The sequence below is a fragment of the Limanda limanda genome, chromosome 3 (assembly GCF_963576545.1).
Source record: "Limanda limanda chromosome 3, fLimLim1.1, whole genome shotgun sequence".
NCBI lineage: Eukaryota > Metazoa > Chordata > Actinopteri > Pleuronectiformes > Pleuronectidae > Limanda > Limanda limanda.
Window position 1 is genome coordinate 29,677,379 of NC_083638.1, and position 25,963 is coordinate 29,703,341.

At 41.0% G+C, this 25,963-nt stretch overlaps 1 protein-coding gene across 1 annotated transcript in view; it reads right to left on the reverse strand.

Annotated features, from left to right (window-relative positions):
* The window catches only part of dpy19l3 (dpy-19 like C-mannosyltransferase 3), a 48,849-nt gene extending 23,138 nt beyond the window's left edge, over window positions 1-25,711 (reverse strand). Inside the window, 13 exon segments of the mRNA XM_061068816.1 lie at window positions 957-1,082; window positions 2,630-2,788; window positions 4,372-4,445; window positions 4,973-5,074; window positions 7,402-7,533; window positions 8,329-8,463; window positions 8,772-8,844; window positions 8,846-8,893; window positions 11,974-12,119; window positions 12,735-12,856; window positions 16,795-16,885; window positions 24,441-24,568; window positions 25,591-25,711. Of these exon segments, the coding sequence (XP_060924799.1) occupies window positions 957-1,082; window positions 2,630-2,788; window positions 4,372-4,445; window positions 4,973-5,074; window positions 7,402-7,533; window positions 8,329-8,463; window positions 8,772-8,844; window positions 8,846-8,893; window positions 11,974-12,119; window positions 12,735-12,856; window positions 16,795-16,885; window positions 24,441-24,568; window positions 25,591-25,711 (1,457 nt within the window).
* Window positions 25,712-25,963: the final 252 nt, after the last annotated feature.

The following is a 25,963-nucleotide window of genomic DNA, read 5'->3' on the forward strand; positions in this document are numbered from 1 at the left end:
AAATCTGGCCCAGGCATCTTTCCAGCTCATTTTGTTTGTGGGTTTATGATTTGGCTCAAAACTGTTATTTTTCTCTCAAAATGTCCTTTTACCGAAAAGCTTTTACTTGTCTTTTTTGCTATAACCTGTTTCTTTTATCCTTTTCTTTTGCCATTACTTTTCAATGCCGTGGTATTATGTATCTGCTCTTTAGATAATTTTTTTTAAATCATTTGCTGCCATGGATTTTACATGATATTGTACACATTTTCTTCTTGTGTTTGATGTTTTGTATTGTTGTGTATATTTCTCCTCTTTATTAAGCAGCTGTTTTGAAAGGTGCAATATAAATAGAGTTATTATTGATACTCAGTATCTCTTCAGAAAAGACGGTGTGCTTTTATGTAACCAAGGTCCTGTGAGTGGCGCTTTAGTTTGAGAGATGCTCATTTCTCTTTCTGCCAAAAACACAAGACCAAAAATGTAAGGAGTGGGTTTAACAGTGTATTTATTTTGTCTAAAGTATGTTTGAGTATACTCACTACCTATAGTGGTAACCCTGCATGATAAATGATTTCTTTATTTGCCTCCTGACTCCTCTCTCTCTTATGCAGACACACACAAACTGTGACATGGGACACATCCGTAAACACAGACTGGGTCAAAACAACATCATTGGTCTAAACTTAAAAAATGACACGTGTTAATTTGCATGTTGAGGAAGTGAGATCCAATCACAAGTGGTAACAGGAGAGTAATTCAGCACTGCAGGATTGTGTGGCGGGTTGATCATGGGGACTAGTCAGACCATAAGCATAGAAGTGGCACTTTTTAACATCTACATACAATCAACTTGTCAGGAGGAAATGTTTGATGAGTCCCTGCCTGGGAATGAAACCATTGGGAACCCCCTGAATATGTCTGCATCCGTGCATTTGAGATATACATGATCTGCATGTGTATGTGTATGTTTTCACCTCATGGTGCTGATAGCCAGGAGACCGTAGAAAAGAGTATGCAACACGTTATAGGCCACATCTGGACGGAGAGCAATCACGCGCCCTTCTGCTCCTTTCCTCTCCTCAACTGAACCTCCTTTAGCCCTGCTGAGGAATAGAAACGTCAGAGAGAGAAGAGACAACAGCGATACATAAAACATTACAGCCAGGCGCCTGAGCAGAGCAGCAGAAGGGAAGGTGGGTGGAATTGATAATATTCCGATTTCAGTCGCTGTTATTGAGATTTCAATCATTGTTGTTTAGATTTCAGTGGCCGTTCTGCACACAGACACACAATGATGCACAGCAACAACTGTCTGTGGGAGTCCGCAGAGAAACAGAGAAAGGCCTTAGGGCGGTGATGTCACTTGCACAATTTGGCGTCCCACTAAGAATTGGACGAAGGTCGACTGCCATTGGAATACAAATTCAACTTAGCTCTTCCTGCTACATGAGGTGGAGTAAACGGGATTAAATTAATTCCTGAATTGGCGAATAGCACTTTGTTCTATGAGGTTAGTATTCCAGCCCTCCTACAGCAGAGGGCGAGTTGATATGCTAATGTATTTTACTCACTGTGGCCCCTCACCTGGCACCACAGGCAAATGAAGCTTTGAGAGGCAGCTGGCAAAATGTCTTACACGGCATGGAGCTACAGTAGCATCGCCACACTGATGTGGGGGGGACACAGGGGGATGGTGACTAACACTGTGACAGGGTTTCTGCCTCCTGACAGCCATTGTGACGTCCTCTGCTTCACTGAAAGACCTTTCACTATCTGGAAGGTTTGACATTTTCCATTCATTTACACTTCATTACCTCTTTGCCTCAACTTCTGCTAAGGATTCACATAAACTTGTTCACAACTGCCACACTTAAATAGTAAATACTGGTTGAAAAACTGAGCAATCGCTTTTACCAGGCACAGCTATCAATATAATCATTTGATTTCTAACTAGGAGAAGCTTGCACAAATAAATAAGAATTCTGGTTACTGATGTACATCATTTAAATTCTGTGATTCCTTCTGCATTGCTAATATTGTGCATGTCAGCGGATGTGTGGTGTTTAGAATATAGATTGCAAATTGCAAAAGGTTACATCCAGTATCTTGGCTCTACTTTAACTGCCAGGTTCAATTAAATAGTATTTGTTTAATTAGTGAAGTGCCCGTTCTAAATCGACCTGTTTAGAAGGTCCGTTTCTTGTCCTGTGTTAATGCAGGTAGCAGATTTTTTCTTACACTATGAAAGTGACCTGCAGTAATTGAGCCGTGGTACGTCAGACCAACTGCAGGACTCAGTCCACGGAAGCCTGAAGATGCACCACCACTGCTGCACAAAGAGCTGTTTATTCAAAGTTCAGTGAAGCTCGACTCAGAACTCTGAACTAGAGAATCAGTTGGTGTCTGGTGTCTTGATTGAAAACTTGGATGAATCCCAGGAGCTGCTGCTAAAAGGTCACCTAGTTATTTGTATTTGATCAAAACACACAAGAAAAGTGTGAAGGTAAAAAGATGTATGGTTCTTGAGATATTTGAGCCAAATACAACAGACAGAGATTTCTGAAAATATTAGCCAGATACCATATAGCTCTTCCAACACATGCAGGATCCAGTGTTGGACGACACTTCCTGTCCTGTCATCACCTACCTCAGGTTCTGCAGTGCGCTCACCACCAGCACGCCACTGAGCAGCAGCAGGGTGAGGATGTAGGGATACAGCAGGAGCGTACCAGCCAGCCGCTCCAGTGTGTCCAGGGGCAGCACGCCGAAGGCTTCCTCACACAGATACAGACTGGCATCAAAATCCCTAGAGTAGTGGGGGGTGAAAAAGAACGAAAACGGATTGACATTCAGGGTGGGAGCTTAGAGAAAGGAAGGACTAGATTAAACAAGGGAAAGATGGACGTCAAAGAAATGAGCATGTCACTGGTAGGAGCGAGAGAATTTATATCTCAACAATTTGAACTACCAGCGGTCTACTCTTTGGTTTTGTTTCTCTCTGATTCCTGTGGTGATCACTCGTCTGTCAGTAAGTGTGTTAAGCACTGTCAGTTCTTGCTTCAGTTCACAAAGCTTGAATTTCTGTAGGCTGCACACCTGCTTCACATGGGATTATACTTTAAACCGAATTAAACGATTGGCTGGCGTACCTGTCTGATCTGCCTGGCAGTCTGGACCAAGCCTGAGCTCTCACTGCACACAACTGGAATCATCAACCAGAGAGACGATGGTCAGAAGTTAACGAGCAAGTCATAGAAAAGTCGGCTGCTGGCACTTGTCACTCAGTGCACGTACATTTGTTTTGCGGGTTGGCTTTGATGAGAGGGCCAATGGGAGGGGACGGGACGCATTGGCTGCATATTCCCAAAGTGTAGTCTGCTCTTGCCAGTTTTTACCAGAATTACCAACCCTAGTTTTCTACTTTATACGCGGCATTAACCCTTAGAACCTGCAGTTTTAGCAAAAATGAATTGTTGCTCGATTTACAACAACAGATTTTTTTCATCATCCTCAATCGAATAAAACAAGTTAGTTATCTATGTAAAATGGAGAACATGTCCAAACTCTTCAAAACAATCTTCGATCATAACTTGTGGTCTAACAAACACTTTCCTAATCCAACAGAGAAGCAAAGAAATGTGCTGAAGACAGACCAGCAAAAATCGAATTCAAATTTTAGAAAACAACAGTGACACAACAATCAATAAATACCCTCCACACCTCCTTATTTCTTCTGTTAGTTGACAAAAAGAGTAACACAAACGTGTGCTGTCCAAATCAACGGAACGCATCTCAACAGGGACTGAATGGGAATTATAAACCTTTGGTTTTTTACTGCCTCTGATACACCGACGTGCTGATAAGTAATTGAACAGAGAATTGGGATTTCACCAAACGCAGAACAAAACTCGAGGGATAAAAACAAAAGGACACGGATGGAGAGAAGAAAGGAGTCTCAGCGAGAGAGAGAGACACAGCAACAGAGGGAGAGGCAGAGATAGAGCACAGAGTAAGCACTGCATTTCCCACAAGCCTCCTGAATAATTGAAGGGCCAGTTGTGTGGCGCTGGGTTGTGAGCTGTGTTATCTGCCACCCCAAAGCAGTTCTCCAGTGGCTGAGCTGCTCAGCGCACACACACACTATCTGATTGATGGGAGGGCTGCTGGCGTTACCCTGCCATCTATTATTCACACACACTAACACTCCAGGTGCTACAACACCGGTGCTTAGTGAATAATACAGTCAAGCTAGATCAAGTCAAGAGGTGGCGCAGACTTTGTGTGTGTGAGAGGTGTTTGAGCAGGTCCTTGTGCCAAGGTTTTATAAGAGAGTTGTGTGGCTGGGTAACAAGAACAGAGGCACTGCTGTGTGTTTGTTTGTGTTCATACCTTGTTTGCCCCAAGGCGAACTTTGACTTGATGAATTTAAAGATGTGCTCGTCTGATCTGAGCTGAAGAACTCTCTGTAAACACACACACACAGATAAGGTCATCTTGTTAGGGCTAAAGATCAGCACAGAGATGTATAAATAAGTAAATAAAGCTGCTGATCATATGGTCATCTCACGTCCCAACTACAAGCTTTTAGATACATCAGGAGGAGGAGGAGGAGGAGGAGGAGGAGGAGGAGGAGGAGGAGGAGGAGAAGGAGGAGGAGAGGACATGGGGCTGCAGTAGAGGGAGGTGGAAGAGGAGAGAAGAGAATGTAGTGAAACAGGGGAAAAGACGAGGGTGGTGAAGCAGCAAGTGAGAAGAAAGGAAGAGAAGGAGGAGCAGCGGAAGTCCGGGAGGGGACGGAGATAAGAAGAGTCCAGAGAACAAAAAGAAAATAAAAGAGGAGATATGCAGGAGAGAGGGAGGGAGAAGAAGAGTGAAAGGAAATCCCATAATAAGAAGAGAGAGGCAGGGAAACGAAGAAGAGGCTAAGTTAGAGTATTAAAATGAGGAGAAGAGAATGAAACATTTAAGCAGGGAAGTAGAAGAGAGAAACCTTGGCTAGGTAGTTGATGGTGAAGGTGAGGAGAAGAACCATGGCAGTGTGGAGAAGCAGTTTGCCCAGACGAGCCAGCAGGCTTCCTGTCTTCAGTCCAGACTGCAGAATCAGACAGCAAGCAGAGATGAGTCAGTGCATCTGCTATGTTCTCAGTACTGTTTGATACTTAGAAAAACGTACACACACACACACACACACACACACACACACACACACACACACACACACTGTGTTCGGTACGTGGATCTACATATTAATCAAGATATCAAACACCAACACTGCATGGCTAACATAATATATTCAGATGATTTAAATACTTATAAACCATATAATACATTCTATCTCAGAGGTGGGAAGAGTTTTAAAAGTCACATGAAAGTCTCAAGTCTTTACCATTGTTATGACCTACAATATTAGGAGGTTTGTTTGTTTATTCATTGTTGGATTGAGGTGTAGCGTTGCGTGAGCGGGGAGGTTGGGAAAGACTGACACTCCACAAGGGACTGGGATCAGCTCCCTTTTTAACTCCACACACCCGGCGGCGACACACACCTGAGAGACTGAGGAGCGCAACAGCAGCTGACAGCGGGTAGCAACCCATCAGACCTGTAGTCAAGAACCGACTGACCAAAGCAACCCACAGCACAGACTCTTTTCTATGACACTACTTCACTGTTCACTGGGACACTTTTCCATCACTTATGCACAGAAACCATAAGACAGGGTCTCAGCTGTCCCTGAGTGTAGCCTGGCGTGGCTGAAGGGGACGCCCAATAGATCGAGTGGGGGGGTGAAAGACGTCTGGAAGTTCAGCTTAAAAGCGTGAGAAATCCATAACCTGCCTATTCAGACAGTCTGCCTGCACCTCAAGTGAGGCATACGATTCAAGTAAACTGCATACGCTGTAGAGACTGAATTAAATGTTGGCAGGTGAACGTGAAGGAGCTAGCAATGAGTATAGGCCATGCATTTATTAATAGCACACCAGTTCAGTTTGTGTCGTAACAACCATTGATTTTGAAATTGATCTCCAATAAGTCAAGTCCAGCTCCTAAACTTTGTATAAATAATGCTCTCTTCAAAGTGCAAGTTATTTCAGTAAAAAGTGCATTTATTATCTTCCAAAAATGTCACAGCCTTTAAAAGATTTATAAGCAAAAGAATCAGGTCCACTCGATATGTTATTCCACTGTCAAGGTTTGGCATTTGATCAAATCTGCATGAAATTGTAAATGGTTTCCTGAATCCACTTGTTGTTGACATTTCTGACAAAAGTAATGAATAAAATTCAGTGGTGTGAATTATGTTCACACTTTTGCTGGCTGAGTAGACAGAAACAACCTTTATTTATTTTATCACAGACATTGAGGACCTGAAAATGAGATGAGCAGAAGAAGATGTGAAGTCTTTGTAAAATATGTATTGGACACATTGAAATAACCCCTGTGGCCTACTTACTTTGGACAAGTAATTTTTCATGAGCTACTGTGATATTAGAGGAATGGTGCAGAGTGAACTGTCGTCAATCTCACAAATGATTTTTGGCCGAGCACAGACACCAGCTTGCACATTAAGGAGGCGGCAGCAAAATTGTAATTTTGGTAATTTAACATTTGTCTCGTTAAAAAAATGTTTCATTCAAACCAGCATAAGATTCAAATTTTGCCAACCTGAAAAGTTTTTGGTATAAAGTCTCCATTGCTATGTGCACTGTGACTGGCTGCTGTCAAAGTTCAGTCTGTTGTCAGGAATGTGAAGCGCTGATGCTCTGCATACTTGTGTGTAACATACATTTTAATTTTTCCGGTTGGGGAGGATCAAGTCATCACACGTTAGGAGTTCAAGTCCATGTAAGGTCGCAGTTTGGTATTGTTAAAGTTGAGTAACAAGTGGGAGTGTAAAGTCATCAGATCTATAAACCATATTCACACTAGCAATGCACATTTGCACACACTTCACTTCACAATTAGAGCATATTATTACAGTACACAAATGTTTTATTTCCAGGAATGAAATCGTTCTCTCCTCATTTCAGATGCTAAACCTACCTCCATCTTTCTCTCTACTTCTCTTTAATTCTGTCACATTAAACGTTTCAATAATTGTTACTGTGATAAGATCTGATTTGACTAAATTACATTTAGACCTGGCAGGAGAATGATTTTCCGGCGTACAAATTGGAATTATCTTCTCCAAAAACGGACTCCAGCACAGACCTCTTCACGTCAAAATAGGTTAACCTTCCATCTGTAAACAAGCTACCACTCCTGTCTGGATCTTCCTCTGTGAGGCTTTGACTCACCTTCAGGGTTACATTAATTCTCCATGTTACCCATTCCTGTCTATTCTCATTTCAAACTCCCCAGTACTCATTACACACACACACACACACACACAAACACACACACACACACACACACACTAACCTGGCAGTGTCTGATGAATAGTGCAGCTACGATGAAGCTCAGGACCAGTGATCCCAGTATCATGGAGTTACAGAACTGAAGGAGCCACACGCTCAGCAGACCGCACACTTGAACAAGGTACAGAGTGGTCACCTGGAGGACACACACACACAAAGAGTGATGTATACCAACTTGTGTAGATGTGATGCATCGACTGTGTATAAACAGATACGACATGTGAAGTCGAGGAATCTCGATCACCATCTGTTGGCTGATGCAGTACAGGTCATAAATCCTTGTTAACATATGGGACACGGACCAAACTAAAAAGTCAAAGTAGACAGGGAACAAAGTTTTCTCTAAGCTGGTTTTGTCATTGTTTGTCATTCATATCACACTGATGTTTGTTCAGTGTTTTTCTGGTAAGATTGGTTTTGATTAGTTATGTGAAGCTATAAAAACTTGGGTGAAACGTCATGATTAACAGCTGAGATTGCGACTGGTTGAGTATCAAAAAAATAACATTTTTCCAATGTGCTATGGACTAAACAATTTGGAAATAAACCCAGAGGATTGAAAGCTTTTTTGGCTTGTGTGCTCTGCATTTAATTTTCATTCAACTTCTATAACTGGGTCCCATTGGCTCACTGTGTCCCAATTCGAGGTCCACAACCTTTACAGGCTGCATTTGAAGGCCAATAGTGTCACAGCAGAGCAACTAGCCAGCCGACAAATAAAGAGTATACTTCAAAATGTAAGTATATGGCTTCAACTCGATCAAATCCTCTATAGATCAGACAATCTAATTTGGGTTCGGGCTTTGTGGCTACGGCTTTGTGGACCTTATAGTGTCATTCGTAGGCCAAAGGTAGCTAACCCTAACCCCTGAAATAGGACACAGCTACTTCATAGATGAAATTAACCCTATTGATCCGTCTTCTTCCCTACCTGTGTAGTTGTTAAAAAGTCGATACAGTCCAGGGTGTATATGATGAGGGCCTGAACAAGTAGGATGAACTGGTTGAACTGCCACGTCAGACAGAAGCAGAATGTTGTGACATACATCAACCACACCATCACCTTCTGAGGAGGGAAACACACACAAACAGACCTGGGTTAGAATCTTTAATTGGACACTAATGACATATAAACTAATTCATGCTGTGCTGCTGGCTGCGTTACAAACAGCATATTATTGAGCTGATAGGGTGAGTGTGCCAAATCCAGGCCAATCCATGAGGTGAGTCAATCACTTGGATTTGTTTGTGCACGTGTGGTTGTGTGTGTGTGTGTGTGTGTGTGTGTGTGTGTGTGTGTGTGTGTGTGTGTGTGTGTGTGTGTGTGTGTGTGTGTGTGTGTGTGTGTGTGTGTGTGTGTGTGTGCATGAGTACCTGCTGTAAGGCAGTGAGCTGAGGCCGGAGGTAACATGTGATAGCAGCGACCTGCAGTGCTAGGAAGGGAAGACCAGTTCTCTCTGAGGGAGATGGTGAACTCCACACGAGTGGTATCTACCCTGAAGGAGAGAAAGAGGGAGCAAATGAGGGTTGGAGAAAAAGGTGGATGGTGGAAATCAACAACAACCTGAGGAATTTGGTTAAGATGATGTGCAAACAGCGTATTCACTCATTGCTACTGTAAGAACAAGAAAAACGAATAATCAATTTTTCCTGCATTGTACTGTTTATAGGACAAATATATTTAATATAACAGAAATCTCGCCTGTCTAATTATCCAAAAGACCCGCAGAGAAAATGCCAGAAGGGTTTCTGAGATTATTTCAACTTTTGTCACATTTCCAAAAGCAACTCACACAAAAAAATAAAGAGGTTTTCATGTCCACTGACTGAAAAGTGCAATGAAATAAAGAAGGTTTTTTTTTCTCTTTCTTTCTTTTTTCGAGTGAGAATATTGACACCACTCTAAACATGAAATAAGTGTAGCTGATATTAGCGTTAAGACTGGAAACTGAAAACAAAATTTTAAAAAGTTACCCTGGCTCTGTCGAAAAAGAATAAAATAATTCTGCCTGCAACTTCTGAATGACTAATATATTATATCATTTATATATTCCAAACATAATAGGAACATTTTATTGAAACACAAGAACTACAAGTTGTCTTCTTTTAGCGAGTTGTGTGACTGTCTCGTTGGAAGTCCTGAAAGCTTTTTTTCCCTCTGAGGCCGGGAGCAGTTTCCCACAGAGTTATAGCACCCAGAGCAGCTTTGTAATAAAAAATCAAAAAAGACATGTAAATGTCACTTTCTACAGTGTTTGGACATTTAACCCGTTCAGAACAACTGCATCATGTACCTCTCGCCTACTCCACTAACAGTCATCAGTGACATTACCAGTAATAACACCAAGTGCTCAACAGCAGCTTTTTTGAAAGGTTTGCTGGTGGTGTAGCGCATTAAAAATTCAAACAGCTTACACACCTTTATCCGATATCTTTTCTGTGTCATCAATCATGGAATATAACTTTGCACTGTAGCCGCAGGCAGAGTAATTTACCACATGAATCTGAGTCCTTAACCCAGTTCACACTACATGAGACCAAATCATTAAGAATCCAATAAAGTTTCTCATCAGTTATGTCATTTACTGAGGTCCGCAGCCTGAGTCACACAGTCCAAATCACTTCAGTTAAAAAAATATAGGCAACACATCAAAGTTAAGTTTTGGCTTTCATTGAATTCATATTCTGCTCACACGCTACTGCTTTGCTGGATTTTCATCATTCAGAGGGACTTGCTTTTTAGGGCGATGTATTTTCAGTACTGAACCATAAGGGGAAAGAATCCTCATTGAAAACACATCTTCAAAAACATTCACTGCTAACATAAAACGAACATCTACTAAAATGACCTCATTCAAAGGAGTTTGTGGCCAAAGTGATTCATTGAATTGATTTTCCTTATAAATAAGAACTCAGAATTAAATGTGACTATCAAACTGCCAAATATGTTATTTTGACAGCTCCCATACACAGTATACAGAATTGAAAAATGACACTAAAAATCAATATAATAGGCAGGTATTACAATAACTTTAAAACAGTAAAAGTTTAAAGGGATTTAAACAGTAGGTAGAACGTATGAAAGGACAGTTATCATTTGAACACAATAACCGGGATTTATTACGAATCATAAACACTGAATAAATTCTACTGCAAAAAAATGGAAAACAGACCTTGATAACGAGTAAAAATGTAAATGGAAAAATTAAAAAAATCCTGTAAAGAATACACCACACATCCATCAGTTCATGTACACGGATGGAGCTGTTTGAAACTCATTGAAAATGTAATTATCACATCCAGGATTTGAAGTAAACAGTCGAATAGTTGTCAGATATTTTGGTGAAGTGTTGATCAATTTATGTTAATCACGCCAACATTCTTGGAAATGTCAGACAACAACTGTGTTTTGGGAAAGTGTACCTGAAGTGTAATGATATGAAGTTTCTTAAAGTTGTATGACACTTATCTCTGGAACTGCTTCCATAAAACCTGCATTAAGACCTAATGCACAGTAGAGATACTTCGAAATGATCCCTTTCTATTAGTGAGTCCTGCTCAAACAGGTCTACAATATTCCATCACTTTTTATTATATGTGTGCTGGACGTTTGTGTGCAGAGCTTTTTTATAAACGGCCTACAGTGCAGAGTGAAGTTAGAAAACTTTGTGTTCATCCTAACCGGTTTATCTGCAGTACAGAATTCATAGTCAATGTTTTTCATAAACATTCGTTTGAATGATTTACTGAACTGCTATCAAGCAATCGACAAGATCTTCAGATTAAAGTTCACAACTTTTTTAAATAAAAGCTAAGTTATTCTGCGCAGGATAGAGCATTGCTGCAACAAAACTAAGATTGTGATTTTACTTTGAAGACAAATTGCCAAAAAGAGTTTTTCATGAACATGAAGTGATTCTATGGATGGTGTTGCCATGACAAAGATCAGCACCCCTCAGGGGTCCGGCCATCTGCGTCTGTGTCAGTCCAATATGTGAGATAAAAATTATCAGATAATTAAAATGATCTCACAGAGATTTTGATGCTCGATTTGACCCAGTTGCCAACCACTGCTGTAGTTTATCTGAGGACGTAGAAGAAGTTATGTTCAACTCAGTCCACAGAAGGTACACTACGCCGCCACCCCTGCCAACAACAGAGTGCTGGTCGCCTGTTTATAACATTTGTATGAATATTGACCGAATCTCTTTTCCAAAACGCACCAAACTCCACACTGCACTTCCCTTGGCCATTAACAGCACACATAGCAAGTGTGAAGCCAATGAGTCATGAGATATGCGTTTCACATACAGGAAGATGGAGAGACAGATATATAATCAGAATACTGTGACTAGCAAGTTTTAAAAAGGCATTACAAGAAACTAGCTTTTCAGACACATGGTAAAAATGCCAGTCTCCTGTCTAGGTGCACTGTACTTACACTGATACTGCAGCTTAAATGGGGTTTACACAGACAGAATTGTGAGATTTTTGAAAAGCTTGTCAAGCTGGGGTGACTCACCGGAATGCCATCTAAAATAAGAAGATAAACCCTCATCTTATGCGGATTACTCACCTGTTGAGGATGTACCAGACCCCAGTGAGCACACCAGCCAGCCAGGAACCAGAGAGGAGCCATGCTGTGAGGTACAGAGCGATCACATACACCGCTTGGAGCGAGAACACTGTGTAAATGTAGAAATACACTGGTTCCAGATACGACTGGACCACACACACACACAGAGAGAGAGAGAGAGAGAGAGAGAGAGAGAGAGAGAGAGAGAGAGAGAAAGACCATTGGTTCATTAGGCAGTGTAAATGAACACACAGGGAGGTGACTGCTGTGACAGAATCAGGCACTCAGGAGCACTGTGGCATTTTCAAAGCTTGGTCTGATATTTCACTCCATGACATTCTTGTCACACAGTGCGATCCGTGAAGAAGTGCAGCGGCTGTTCCTCAGTTAATTGATGTGCCAGTACAGAAACCTTTTCCTCCAACTCTCCCCAAGAGCAAATATGCCACGCCATGTTAGCGAAAAGATTAAAATGCCACAGCACCTCTAATACCCGACTTTCTCCTTATATGTCCGTTATTCATAGCAGTAAACATAACTTGAGTGGTTAATATTATTATGAATAATATTTTTTAAACAATGGGGATATTATTTTAAATTTTTCATTAAAGGTGAAAGCTTTATGGCATGAGCCAACATGACAAGAATAACCACAGAAACAATCAATCAGTCAATCACATTGGAACAGTGGCAGTCATTACTCTAATCCTTTGTGTTTTACAAGCCTGTTGTGAAGAGCTGACAGCTGAGTGATGTGTTACCTGAATGGGCAGCAATCTGTAGAGAACACTGAGAAAGACCTCTTGGTAGATATTCATTCGCTGTAGGAGATTAATGGTCCTCTTGGATTCTGTCAAGTTGTCATGGATCAAATCAGAGAGCCCTAGGAACACACACACAAAAACACTTTGAAAATGCCTCGGTGACATAGACAGATAACAATTATTAGTGGTTTGTGACAACCAGGGAGGAAAGGGTATGAATGTTTCTCAAAGAGCGGTGCTGTCAAGCTCTAAACCCGCAGATTATTCTGCACAGGTTTAATTCTTTAATTGCTGAAAGCAAATTAAGCGTCTGAACCCATCAGTGCATTCAACCTTAAAAGCTTTTAAACATCACTTGCTTTGTTGATTTAAAAAGCTAAGTAAGGTTGTGCTGTTTTTTTGTCAAATAAAAAGAGAGTTCACACCATTGAGGGGAAAAAATACAGCATTGGTGTACGTGTCAGGGTGTCCTGCAGCGTTTTGTGGCGGATGTGGCCTGAAGCAAGACCACCTCCAAGGACATCATACAAATGAACAATTTTCTGCAGGAAATCCAGAGTAGAGGAGATTCTTCCAAAGATCCTTTAAAGGTCTGTAAGCAATATCTACACTTAGAGGCCCAGAGAGAATGAGCACAGCTCTATGGAGTTTTAAACATTTTCCAACGAGTGTTTGAGTTTGATAGTTTGCTTTCACTTTTAAGTTAAATTTCAGTGTGAGCGCTAATGAAGCTCTATATCTGTAACTGTTTGCAAACAAGTTCACTGCATGAAGTTAAGGTGATGATTAAAAAGTGTTTCCACTGCCCCCATGTGGTCAAAAATATGTTACTGTAGCTAGGATAATTCAGATTTTCTTTATATATATATATATATATACATATATCATGTGTGATAACACAGGTTTTCTACAAGGGGTTTCAACAGTGTCAATTTAAGACTTTTAAGACCATCATGAATGAAATTAAGACAGATAACAAAATATATAAATAAAATAGAGATGGAGTCCCAGACTAACTTACACAGCAGATAACTGAAGATAAGGTGAAGCAGACTGATGAAGATACACCTCAAAACACCACAATAATTCATAAACTACAGGCAGAGACAGTAGGTAAGATCTGTTATCAGTTCCACGTTGGTCGTGTTTGTAGTTTTGTTACAGTGTGGTAATATCTATATTGTTGAGAAATACTGCGACGGAGAAATTGCACAAACCCTGACACACTGTACTCACCAAAGTAATTACTGAAATCTGGGAACACGGCAACATTGGCACAACAAAATCCAATAGAGAACTCAGTTTGAAGCTGCCAGAAGACAGGCAGGTTGTCTAGTCAGATTGTTTCACCATGTAAAAACTGAAAGGGAACACACCAGACATATTGGTAGCAATCCCTCAGTGCACAGTACAAGTTCTGAGTACAAGTACAGTTGGTAAAAACTGAGGAAAGTATTTCTAAATGCAGTCATGGTTCTAATTTTAACATTTATTCTTTGATTCCTTTTCAGATTATAATTGATTAAATACGTGCTTTGTTTACAACCTTAAGACTACATGTGCTTCTTGCACTCTGACTATTTTTCAACGATGTTGTTGCATTGCCTTATGTCAGAAATTACAGTATTTTGGTGAGATACGATTTAGTATTATAGAATAACTTGGGGGTGAAAAGCCTTATTGTAATAATATCCAGAATTATTCTTTAACAATGGCATTATCCTGCCACATAAAATGTGGCAGGATAATGCCACAGGCAGAGACAGTAGGTAAGATCTGTTATCAGTTCCACGTTGGTTGTGTTTGTAGTTTTGTTACAGTGTGGTAATATCTATATTGTTGAGAAATACTGCGACGGAGAAATTGCACAAACCCTGACACACTGTACTCACCAAAGTAATTACTGAAATCTGGGAACACGGCAACATTGGCACAACAAAATCCAATAGAGAACTCAGTTTGAAGCTGCCAGAAGACAGGCAGGTTGTCTAGTCAGATTGTTTCACCATGTAAAAACTGAAAGGGAACACACCAGACATATTGGTAGCAATCCCTCAGTGCACAGTACAAGTTCTGAGTACAAGTACAGTTGGTAAAAACTGAGGAAAGTATTTCTAAATGCAGTCATGGTTCTAATTTTAACATTTATTCTTTGATTCCTTTTCAGATTATAATTGATTAAATACGTGCTTTGTTTACAACCTTAAGACTACATGTGCTTCTTGCACTCTGACTATTTTTCAACGATGTTGTTGCATTGCCTTATGTCAGAAATTACAGTATTTTGGTGAGATACGATTTAGTATTATAGAATAACTTGGGGGTGAAAAGCCTTATTGTAATAATATCCAGAATTATTCTTTAACAATGGCATTATCCTGCCACATAAAATGAGCGGTAGCCACCACAGACTGGTATGGTTACTTCAAATTGGAAACTGGGTGCAGTATCATTGCAATGTATTTAGTTTGACTGAAACAAAGTGCCACAGCAGAGAGCGAGCTGACTTCCTGCTGCACACTGGGATGTGTCAGCCTGATCCCTGCTGTGTTCTTGAGCCATGTAAGACCATGAGCACCATCACTGCTTTACATAGACAAAGTGGGTACACATCCACTGCCAATTTCGCTATATCCCACTGCTTTCCTCCCTTCTTCTCTCATCCTTTGCTCCCTCACTTCTCCTCTAACCCATGTTGATCCTTTATCCTTCTCTCCTTTTCTCATCCACGCTTCTAAAACTCTGTTGTTTTCTTCATCTATTCTTTATCTTCCATCATCACCTCACTTTTTCCATCCCCTTATCTTTCACCTCCCTCCCTTCCCTCAATACTTCAAACTTCAGCTGTCCCTCCTGCTTGTGTAACGAGTGAGAAAGGAGAAGAAGCAAACACAGAGAGACACAGAGGGAGAGGTCAGCCAGTTCCTCTTCTGCCAGCTCAGTTATTTGGCTTAGTGGAAAATTAGCCCTGTTTTCAAGGAGGAATTCTAAATGATAATGGGAACAAAATAATGTAACTAATTACATAGCAGACTGTGCATCATGAGAAACTGCAGTGATTTGTTTGGTCTTGTATGAAAATGGAGGGGAAAAGTTTATTTTTCCTTGTAGGAGTAGGTCGAGACAACCATCTGGTGTTTTTATCCGTGCAAAAACAATGTTAAATTTAGACTGGCCATTCTGAGATATTATAATGGTTATAGCTATAGCAGTGTCACAAAGTACCAATTCTCAAAATATCTAAATTTATACTGTCATTGTCCTGTTGTGACCCTAATTAACTGTTTGATAAACACTGTTTGCTTAAGTTACTCTTTTTAACCAACTAATATAATATAATTTAAAACATGAGAGCTGAGAGGAACGACTGTATATGATCCAAAAAGCACAGAGGCTAAATCTGCATGTCCAAAAATGGGGATAACAGTATAAGCATGACAATATGAGATAATACCAGTAATATGAAGGCTTCTAGAATGGAGTTGAGGAAGCGTGTGTCTGGCAAACATACTGTTTACTCATGTTACACTGACTGAAGTTGCACGGATGTAAATCTTGCCAAATCAAACAGCACTGCTTACCTTGGCCTGAACTATGATGATGTCAGAAGTCTGAGCTTTCTGGAAGCCTGTTACCTGATAAGATAATGTAGAGCATTGATGACATGTTTCTTGGCCTTAGATATGCTGATAAGTTACTTTTGTGAAGCCCCTTTTCCACTGGTCAAAGAACCAACTAACATCTGGCTTTTGTCTGCAATGGGAATAGATAGAATTCACTAAAACCACTCAATTGACATTGCGGTAGACACTGTTTTTTATCAGCTTGGCAGTGATGGAAACATGTCACCTTGGTGAACGTTATATTTTGGCAAAACATTGAGGTGAGAGAGCTACTCAGTTTCCTGGATGTTCGTGACGTCCAGCATGACAGAAGAGGGATAGTAAAGCTTTTAGGGGGTTTACCCATGTTTATACCTGCTAATGTTGGTGTATAAGGTGTAAAGTAAGAGGGAAGGAAATGACACATCACTACAAAAATATTGTAATGTGTATACCTTCCTGTATGGTCGGGGCCTGCAACATTTGCTTGTAGTAGGAGTAGTACAGTCCGCACTCTGTCCGAAAGGAAATCTCCCGCTCCACTTCCTGAAAGCAAAAAGGGGAATTTGTCCGCGTGATACCACCTCCTTCTGTTCTCTGTAATATGGAAAACAGATATCCTGGCAAGCTATGACAGAAACATTGGAGATTCAGGCAAAGCAGCTAATACAATCGTAATCTGCAACAATAAGACAGTTAGCACTATGTGTGTGTTTATGTGTTTGGCTTCCCGGGAGGTTAACTGCTTGCTATGCATGATCACCAATTTCCAATGGGGGGGGGCGGTAAAAAGAGGGAGCACACAGATGACACCCAGCTCCAGAGTATTTATATCATGTTCCCTTTGAAAATAGCTTTTACGACTGTGCTTGACAAAAGGTATTTGATTATTGTGATATTTATTTGGCACAGAGTTATGTGATTTTAAGTCTGTCTCAGTCTGTCAAATTGTTTCTCCAGGACTATTGTTCCTCCACAGACTAATGCAGTCATTGCCTTTGATCTTGAAATGTGCTTCTTCAAAAACCAATACACATTCAAGTGTTATTATGATGCCATTGAGGTGATTCTTTTTCCAGTAATGACTCAAAAAAACAGCTCATCCCTCATTAAAAAAAAGACCATGGACACAAAATTGGTACAACACTATGTTGCCTAAATGACTAATAGGGAGACAGCCCCAAATATTGTTAATTTGCATTACAAATAAAGCTATTAGACTGGAAAATACATCAAAAATGAGGGTCAAAGATAGTTTGCATGGAAAATGTTCTCTTAAATTTCCCTGCAGTGTGTAGCCCAACGCCTACACACATATCTCTTTCCCTCAGAGGAACTGATGGATGAATTTAACTAGTAAGGATATCTGATTCCTGTCCTAGGTGTCCTGAAGATCGTCATAACTAGTCAGTTAGTCAAGCACGTGCAGGGCACAAGGCAACAACTAACATTAACTAGCTGCTAATGCACTAGTCCATTCTGACATATTCTACAAGTACTAGTCCATTCAGCTGCTTTGAGACATGCACTGAACTCTTAACACTGAACGGAAAATCCCCTGACCTACTCCACAGGGGCTGTATGTGCGAATGCAAATGTCTGCATGACAAGCTCCGGTCATTGTCAGGGGCTCTCTCAGAATCAATTCATGGCTTAACTACGGTGGCAGTCCAGACTGAAGACTAAAACACTGCAGAAACTGGTTCAGCATTGTTTCCTGAGGGATAGAAAAGCCCCAACCCTAACCCAAAGCTCTTTGGAGCATGGTTAAATCATGCTTGCATAGCATGGGTCATCAGGTATTTCACCCACTTGTTAAAGGAGATAGAAGATGCTATTTCAGTTTTTCTTCCCTCGAGTTTGTTAGGTAGGTTTTTTGTGCATGTAAAATATTTACAAAAGTAAAAAGTATCCACTCTCTCTCAACAGAAAACAGAAAAAGCTCCTAAAACACCTCATCAGTGGTCTGGACAATATTTCTGCTCCACCATGATGTCATATGGGGCAGCGTGGTTGTCCTCTTAACATTGCATTATACCATTTCAATAAGCTTACGCTTTTCATAAAAGCAAGTATAATAAATGCATTCAACATTGAGTGTACAAACCCATAACAACAAGAATCAAGTAATTGCATTTCTCTAACAAGGTCAGAGGTTCCATCACTGTGGCAAGATACTGTAGCCAGTATTGCTCCTTCTCATAGAGTAAGTGCTGTACATAGATGCAATGTAGAAACACACTGTATTCACAATGTGTGTGAATGGGTAAAAAAATGCACTGTAAAGCACTTCAAGTGGTCTGAAAAAACTAGAGAACATCTACAAAACTAAATTTACCATATGACCCCACATTTTCAGTATGCAGTTAGTCAAACAAAGATAAAAAGAACATGTGAAGGAGGGCAACTACCAATCAGAACAGAAAAGGCGATAAACAGACAGGAGCTAAAACCAAGTGTTTCGGACAGAGGCTAAAAGAGCAGCAATAATCCATATTAAAATGATGAACCTGAATATGAGCATTATATATCTCCTTCAAATTAATCAGGTGCATGATGTCATTAAAGCAAACAGTGGGCATACTAAGTATTTTGATATACATGTGTGCATGTGTGTACAAATAATACAACTCCTACCATGAGCTGAGAGAACCACAGCAGATTCTCATGTAAGGAGTTAACGCACCAGGCCTGAGTCCCCGCCAGCAGGACAGCCAGTAACAGCCCTGTTGCCATGGAAACATGCAGTCCCCAAGGCCATCGGGGTGGGTTGTCTGAACCGGAACAAGTCCCTGATCCTCCAAACAGAGAAACGTTCCTTCTATCCCCCTCCTGGGGGCCATGAGATCTTGCTGTCCCCAGCATCATGTTACTGCTGCATCTCCCCTCAGCTGGTGCATCTTGTGAAACGCCAAACTTATGTTTTTGCTTGTTCCGCTTGAGTCTCTTACGAAGCTCCATTGCCTGCGAGGACCGAGACTATCAATAAGTTCTCGAATCCTTTGATGAGCTGAATTCAGGTAGATAAACAGGATGCTCCTGGGTTAAGGAATAGAACTGATCCAAATCCATTACGACAATACATGTAAATGCGGTGTGTTTTTCTTTTCTTGAAGTCAGTCCAAATAAATTAGCCTTTTAATCACTTCAAGTTCCTTGCCAAAGGAAATATGCAAAAGCTTTCTCCGAAGGAATGAGCAGCTAGTTTCCTTTCCAATCCTTCTTTTGAGTTTGCCAAAGGCAAAACAAGCTTTGGCTTCTCACCAAGAACTCTGATGAGATGGCTAATCCCCAGTTTAAATTAAGGTCAGAGAGAATACGCCTAGTTAACAGGTTCACATATTGCTCATTACCTTGACAGCGAGTTCATTTCTCCAAAAGCAGCCATCCTCTTCTCTCTGTCTCTCTCTGTTACCATTTCCTCTTTATGGGTCTTTGAATATCTCCCATCTCCCTGATGTGGTGTTTGAAGAATCCAAGGGTCGGTCCAGCATTGGCATTAGTTCTTCTTTTCTCTATTTCTTTTCCTCCAGAGTCGAAACATGGATGACCTCCACTTACCCCCAAACTCCAACAGAGAATTCAAAGTAAAAAGCTATATTTCTCAATAAATCAGCTACTATATATGAAGACAAAAGCAAAGTTTGAGCCGGAGCTACTGTGAGAGTGCAAACAACTGGATGGGCTGTAAATAACTGGAGCGGCCAGGGGGAGCGAATTAAATGGGAGTTGACTACTGGTGACCCCTTGTCTATAAAAACACACATGCACGCAGGAAAAGAGTACGATGGTTGGGGGGTGGGAGAGTGGAGAGCAGTGAGCGGAACATGTTGGAGTATCATTAGGAAAATACGGGGAACGTTTGTCAGAGGGTTTTGTGGATCTGGAACCAGCTTCAAGCTGTGAGCGCATGTCTGAAATAAACTCCCCCGGGAACTGAGGCTAACCTGGAGATGACTTCACACCTGATGAATTCAAGAGGCCAGATGAAGCCGGCTGTCTGACCTCATTGTAAGACTACTTGCGATAATAAGCATTGTTGCAAAAAAAGAGAAAAATAGCAAAGGAACAAGAAGAACTTCATATTATACCATCCACTCCAAGCTCAGGAGAGAGAGAGAGAGAGAGAGAGAGAGAGAGAGAGAGAGAGAGAGAGAGAGAGAGAGAGAGAGAGAGAGAGAGAGAGAGAGAGAGAGAGAGAGAGAGAGAGAGAGAGAGAGAGAGAGAGAGAGAGAGAGAGAGAGAAACTAGGGGTGTAGTAGAGAGAAACTAGGGGAAACAAGTAGGTCTGTGAAGGCAGGAGCAGAAACACTTTAGCTAACAAGGGATGAGAGAGAGAGAAACAGCCAACAGTTCAAACAGCAGGCAAAACCACAAGCAGTGTGTCAGATGTTCACCACACCATGTAGCATGTGATGCATGTGGACTGATTCAAGAGTTAGTTAGGTCCATGGAAATTAATATTTTCCCCTCTGTTTGGTTCTCTGTCCTTAGTAAGTTATTAAACCCTGAGATTTACCTTTTTGCCAAAACTGAGCGAAGACAAAATGTTTAGAAGAAGAAACCTGCCCAGTGCTGTCATTAACCTGTATTTATCAGTATTCTGTGTGATAACTTAGAGTAGTGATAGGGCTGTATCTGTAATTTCCTATTCAGATTTTAAGTTGTGATAGCAGCAGCCAGTGTCCATCTTCATGATTCTTAACCAATTCATGATTCATAAGAGAAAAAGCCTTTCCATCATCTCAGTCTGGGGTTTGTTTTGAAAACTCAACTGTACTTTGGTGGCTCTCATGTTTAGACTCTATATTATATTTGTATACTATATATTTCAGTGTTTACCATACATTGATTTATCTTGGAACTTGAAATCTTGAATATTTTGAACCGTCTAATAACAACAATATCTGTAATCTTTTAAAATAGCAGTGATGTATTACAAGTTATATGCATAAAGCAGTGAAGTCAGATCCGATCATTGGTGGTCATTCTATTGCCACACGAGAATGCATGCATATCAAGCAGTTCAGTTGCAATTAGCTCACCTAAGAAACATGTTAATGCAAGGTTCTTTTAGGAATAAGGCCCAAAAGAGAAGTTATCCGTACAACATGCTGTTCTGCCATGTTGGAAATCTAAATGTGTGGAATGACACTGGCGATCTCGACTGTGGCCGCACATTGCCGTTACTCAAAATGACATTTTCAGAATCAGCCAGCAGTGTGTGGACGTGGTCTGACACACAGCCTTTGATAGCATTAACAGAAGGCACCCCCCCCCCCCCCCACACACACACACACACAAACACGTGTCTGAAATATGTGATGATGTCAGCCAGGAGCCATCTTATGTGGGAACATTTCGGGGAAATGTTCAGCAGGGCTGTAAAGTGACCTGCATTCATTATAAATGAAAGCACCTGTCTCCCTCTTCCCTTCACACACAAGACACATAAACAGTAACAAGACAGCGTAGGACCACAGACTGTGTCTATGCAGACTCTGCCTAATTAACTGGATGGGCTGTTTTGTCTTCCAGAGACAAAAACTCTGAAGAAAGGATCCACTGCAGGATCAGATTGTCTCTATGTGGGTCAAGGAGCACTTCACATCTGCATGTGCCACAGATGAGGCTCCTGGCACAGCATGTTACTGCTGACAGATGCTGACAAATTCTAAGTCGTACATTTCAAAACGCCTTTCTGTTCAGTTGTTTTGTTTGATTCCTCACGGTCTCCTCTCCCCTGCTGAAACCAAGGAGGGCAGTGTGTTCAGTGATTAAGATAAAATCTAAATCTGAACCAGGGCGTGTTCTAATTGAATTGCATGTCTGCTGAGGAATTACTTGAACATGACATATCATCAGAAGACTTATGTTATGATTAGGGGTGTGTACAGAATCCATTCTTTGGACTGGAAAAGTTTAATTTTAAATGTAAAATCATATACCTTGGGCTTCTAGAAGAATTTCATTGTGCAGAGAATAGTTAGTTACAAGTATATAGTTTACAATATATATATATATATACAATGGAGAGAATAGAGTTCTTGATTATATTTAAATTAAAAAGTGGATATTTTGGAAGACAATTGGTCGAAATGGCTTATCTATGGGTCAAGTAAAAGACCTGATTTTGTTTAACAGTAATATGACCATGTTTAGGGTGTTTTTTTTCATTTTAGAATAGTTTTCTCTCCCACCACAGGCTGATGTAAACATGTGCCTATGGATATGCACATGCTCAAGCATGTAGAGTAGACCTGAGAATATGTGCTATATGTTGAATATGAGTGCATGTGAAAATAAGTACATTAAACTGTATGTACACAGACAATGTTATATATATAAAAGACACATCCTCCCCAGGATGTTTATGTTTGTGTTGTTTACCTCATTTTAGTTTTTACCCATCATTTTTTGGGGGAATGTTCTTCTTACTTTCTGTACGTGTTCCCTAAATGATAATCCAAATAAAAGTTAAATGCAACTAAAAAAAACACTTCAGATGAAATTGTTACAATTTTATTAAATTGCAGTATTCTCTCTCATCTTCTTGCAGACAGTAACACAATATATTGTAGGATATGGAATCACAGCAGCCCTGTAACATGATACGCATCGCCGGCCCTATTCAGACTCATTTTTATACATAAGGTCATCCTGTAGTATCATTAAACACAAAACACACAGCATGAGACTGAAACTCGTGACTCATACCTCTATCACAACAAATGAACAATACCGCACCTCTAAATGAGGCAAAAACAGCACATGGCAACAGTGTTAATTTCCATTCTGTCCCAGCTGCGACTATGACAGTGCAGTATGTTCTGCCATGTCAACTGGAGGGTTGGTGAAGCTCTGGCAGGAGAATTACATCATATCTGGCAGGCCACAATGTTCTGCTGCTGTTCAGCACTGAACAGGCTGTAAGAAGGACTGGTTACCAGTCAGGACTTCATGTGGTACATTGAACAGGTCTGAAAATCAATTCTCTGCAGATCATGGAAAAATAATCACCTCACTTTTATGACGTGTTTGCGGTGTATTTCTAGGAGAAACATGGATGAGCGCGTTGGCATTTCTACTGAAGCTATATTTCCTTTTTGGATAAACAGTCAAAGTTATATCAACCTTTGGCTTTCAGAAACTCAAACCCTGAAATATTTTCCACCAGTAAATAACCACATGTGATGTGGCTGATGAATCTAACACATGGATGTCAAAACCTAAGATGACCTCTATATAAAAATGTCAGAGAGATGCATCTGATTTATAACAGGAGACTCATAAAAACATAAAAAGAACATGTGTTACCAGATTTCTTCCTGAAGAAGAATCTATCAAAGAGACATATATACAGGCTTTCTGTCGACATTTGTATTATGGCACACAATCAGTGTTTAGAGAGCTTGAATAATCACAATAAATATCTTTTTCAGTAACTCTGGTAAATATCAACACTAATTCAATCAATATGATGTAAAGGGAAATTCAAAACTCCCTTCAAAATCTGCCAATTTATATTTTTACTGCTACAGGTAAGTACCTTATATGTACATGTGATAATTGCTGTGTAAACATAACATATACATATGGAACACTGTCTTCATGCCAGTAATAACCGCTAATGTCTTCTTGTGCAATGCTTTACACTCAATCTCCAGTTGTTTGTCATTGTTGCTTGTACTTTGATAGTTGGTACACAGCAAAACTCTTGTCTAATCCAATGGTTCCTGAAACTCGGGGTCAGGACCCCAGGGGGACGACAAGACACAGAACAAGGATTTCCAGAAATCAAATACAATTTTAAAACAATTCTACATTCCATACTTTAGCCATAATTGTTCAAGAAGCAAAAAAAAAAATACTGATCATCAGGGTTCTGATACAAATAAATACCCTTTGAAATGATGGTGGTCATGTGACCCTTGCGCGGTTATTTTGAGGATTGGGGGCTAAAGAGTTTAGGTCCTCCTGGTCTTATCCATAAATGAAAGAGCATCTGTCAAAGAACCTGGAGCAACACTCTTTGACAGATGACTACAGTGTTTTTCACAGCAGACATGTTTTTATTACAGGCAAAGAGATGGGTCATTACCTTGATGTTGGAGAACCAAAGGTCGTTCTCATGTAGCGTGGCCATGTAGATACAGCAGAGCAGCCCGAGACCAACAGACACAGACCAGCCAACAGAGGTCCACACTATTGACCCCCACGACCAATCACCTGCAAGCATTAAGTTGTGCTTTGTCAAGTGAGGTTTTCATAACTTTTAAAAACACTTAAATTGAAAAAGAGTCAATGTTTATGTCATTAATTAAGACTTTAATGACTATGACGTCAGCACATTAGTAAGTAAGTCACATCATTGAGTCAACTTCCACAATACAGGGCCATTTGAATTCATGGGCCTAATTGAAATGTAACCATTATGAATTAGACTATTCACTGGATACTAATAAAATGCAGTCTTATTACATGTAATATTATGACTATTAATGTCCAATATATATATTTAAATCTGTGGAATAGAGATTTTCAGTTCATCATTCTACACATCCTACAAGGATTCAACTCAAGCAGGACGAGACTGCATATGGCTTTGGCTCAGGTTGTTGAGCGGATTGTCCACTAAACAGAATGTCAGTGGTTCAATCCCAGGCAATCCCAGTGTCCTTGGGCAAGATAATGAACTGAGACAGGAAAGTCGTAGAGAAAAAGCTGCACACAGATACACCGAGTATGTGTGTGCATTTGTGTGTGTGTGTGTGTGTGTGTGTGTCTTTGTGAATGACAAGAACTTCACTATAAAGAGCTTTGAGTGGTCATCAGGGCCGAAAAGAGCAGACCATTGACCATCTGTATAGGCCCTGCAGGTGTACTAGTTAGACAGAAGTGAATTATGAAGAATGTGGCACAGAGGGTCAGAGGTCAGGTTCAAAGACTGAACACTGACCCTGGAGCTGGATCTGGCCCAAAGGCACTACGGCAGGGGGGGTGGAGGGCTGCCAAGCAGGCACACCCCTCCTTCTGATGAGGTGGACCCTGCAGCCACTGTGCTGCTGCTGCTGCTGCTGCTGCTGCTGCTGCTGCTGCTGCTGCTGCTGCTGCTGCTGCTGCTGCTGCTGATTCTGATGCTGATGCTGATGCTGATGCTGTGTATGGAACTGAGCTCGGGTGGAGAGGGAGGAGGAGGAGGAGGAGGAGGAGGAGGAGGAGGAGGAGGAGGAGGAGGAGGACACACTCACCGTGCAGCACCCTCTCTGCGTGGTGGTCGGGGCAACAGTTGGCCTGCTGGGGCTGGCACTCTGCACCTGGGGGGGGCTGCTCCTTCCCCTTGCTGCCCTTCCGCTGGCGCAGCGCTGTCATGTTGGAACACCGGGAGCGGAGCGGACAGGGGCGGTGCTGCGGACTGACGGGACCCACACTGAGGAGATGGAGCCCACACACACACCCACACACCTATAAACCTGGATTTCCTCTCAACACACACACACCCACACACCTATAAACCTGGATTTCCTCTCAACACACACACACACACACACGCCGACACACACAGCAGGGAGCGATCAGAGCCACAGTGGGTTTCCCCCTCAGTGTCTGCAGCCTTTCATTCAA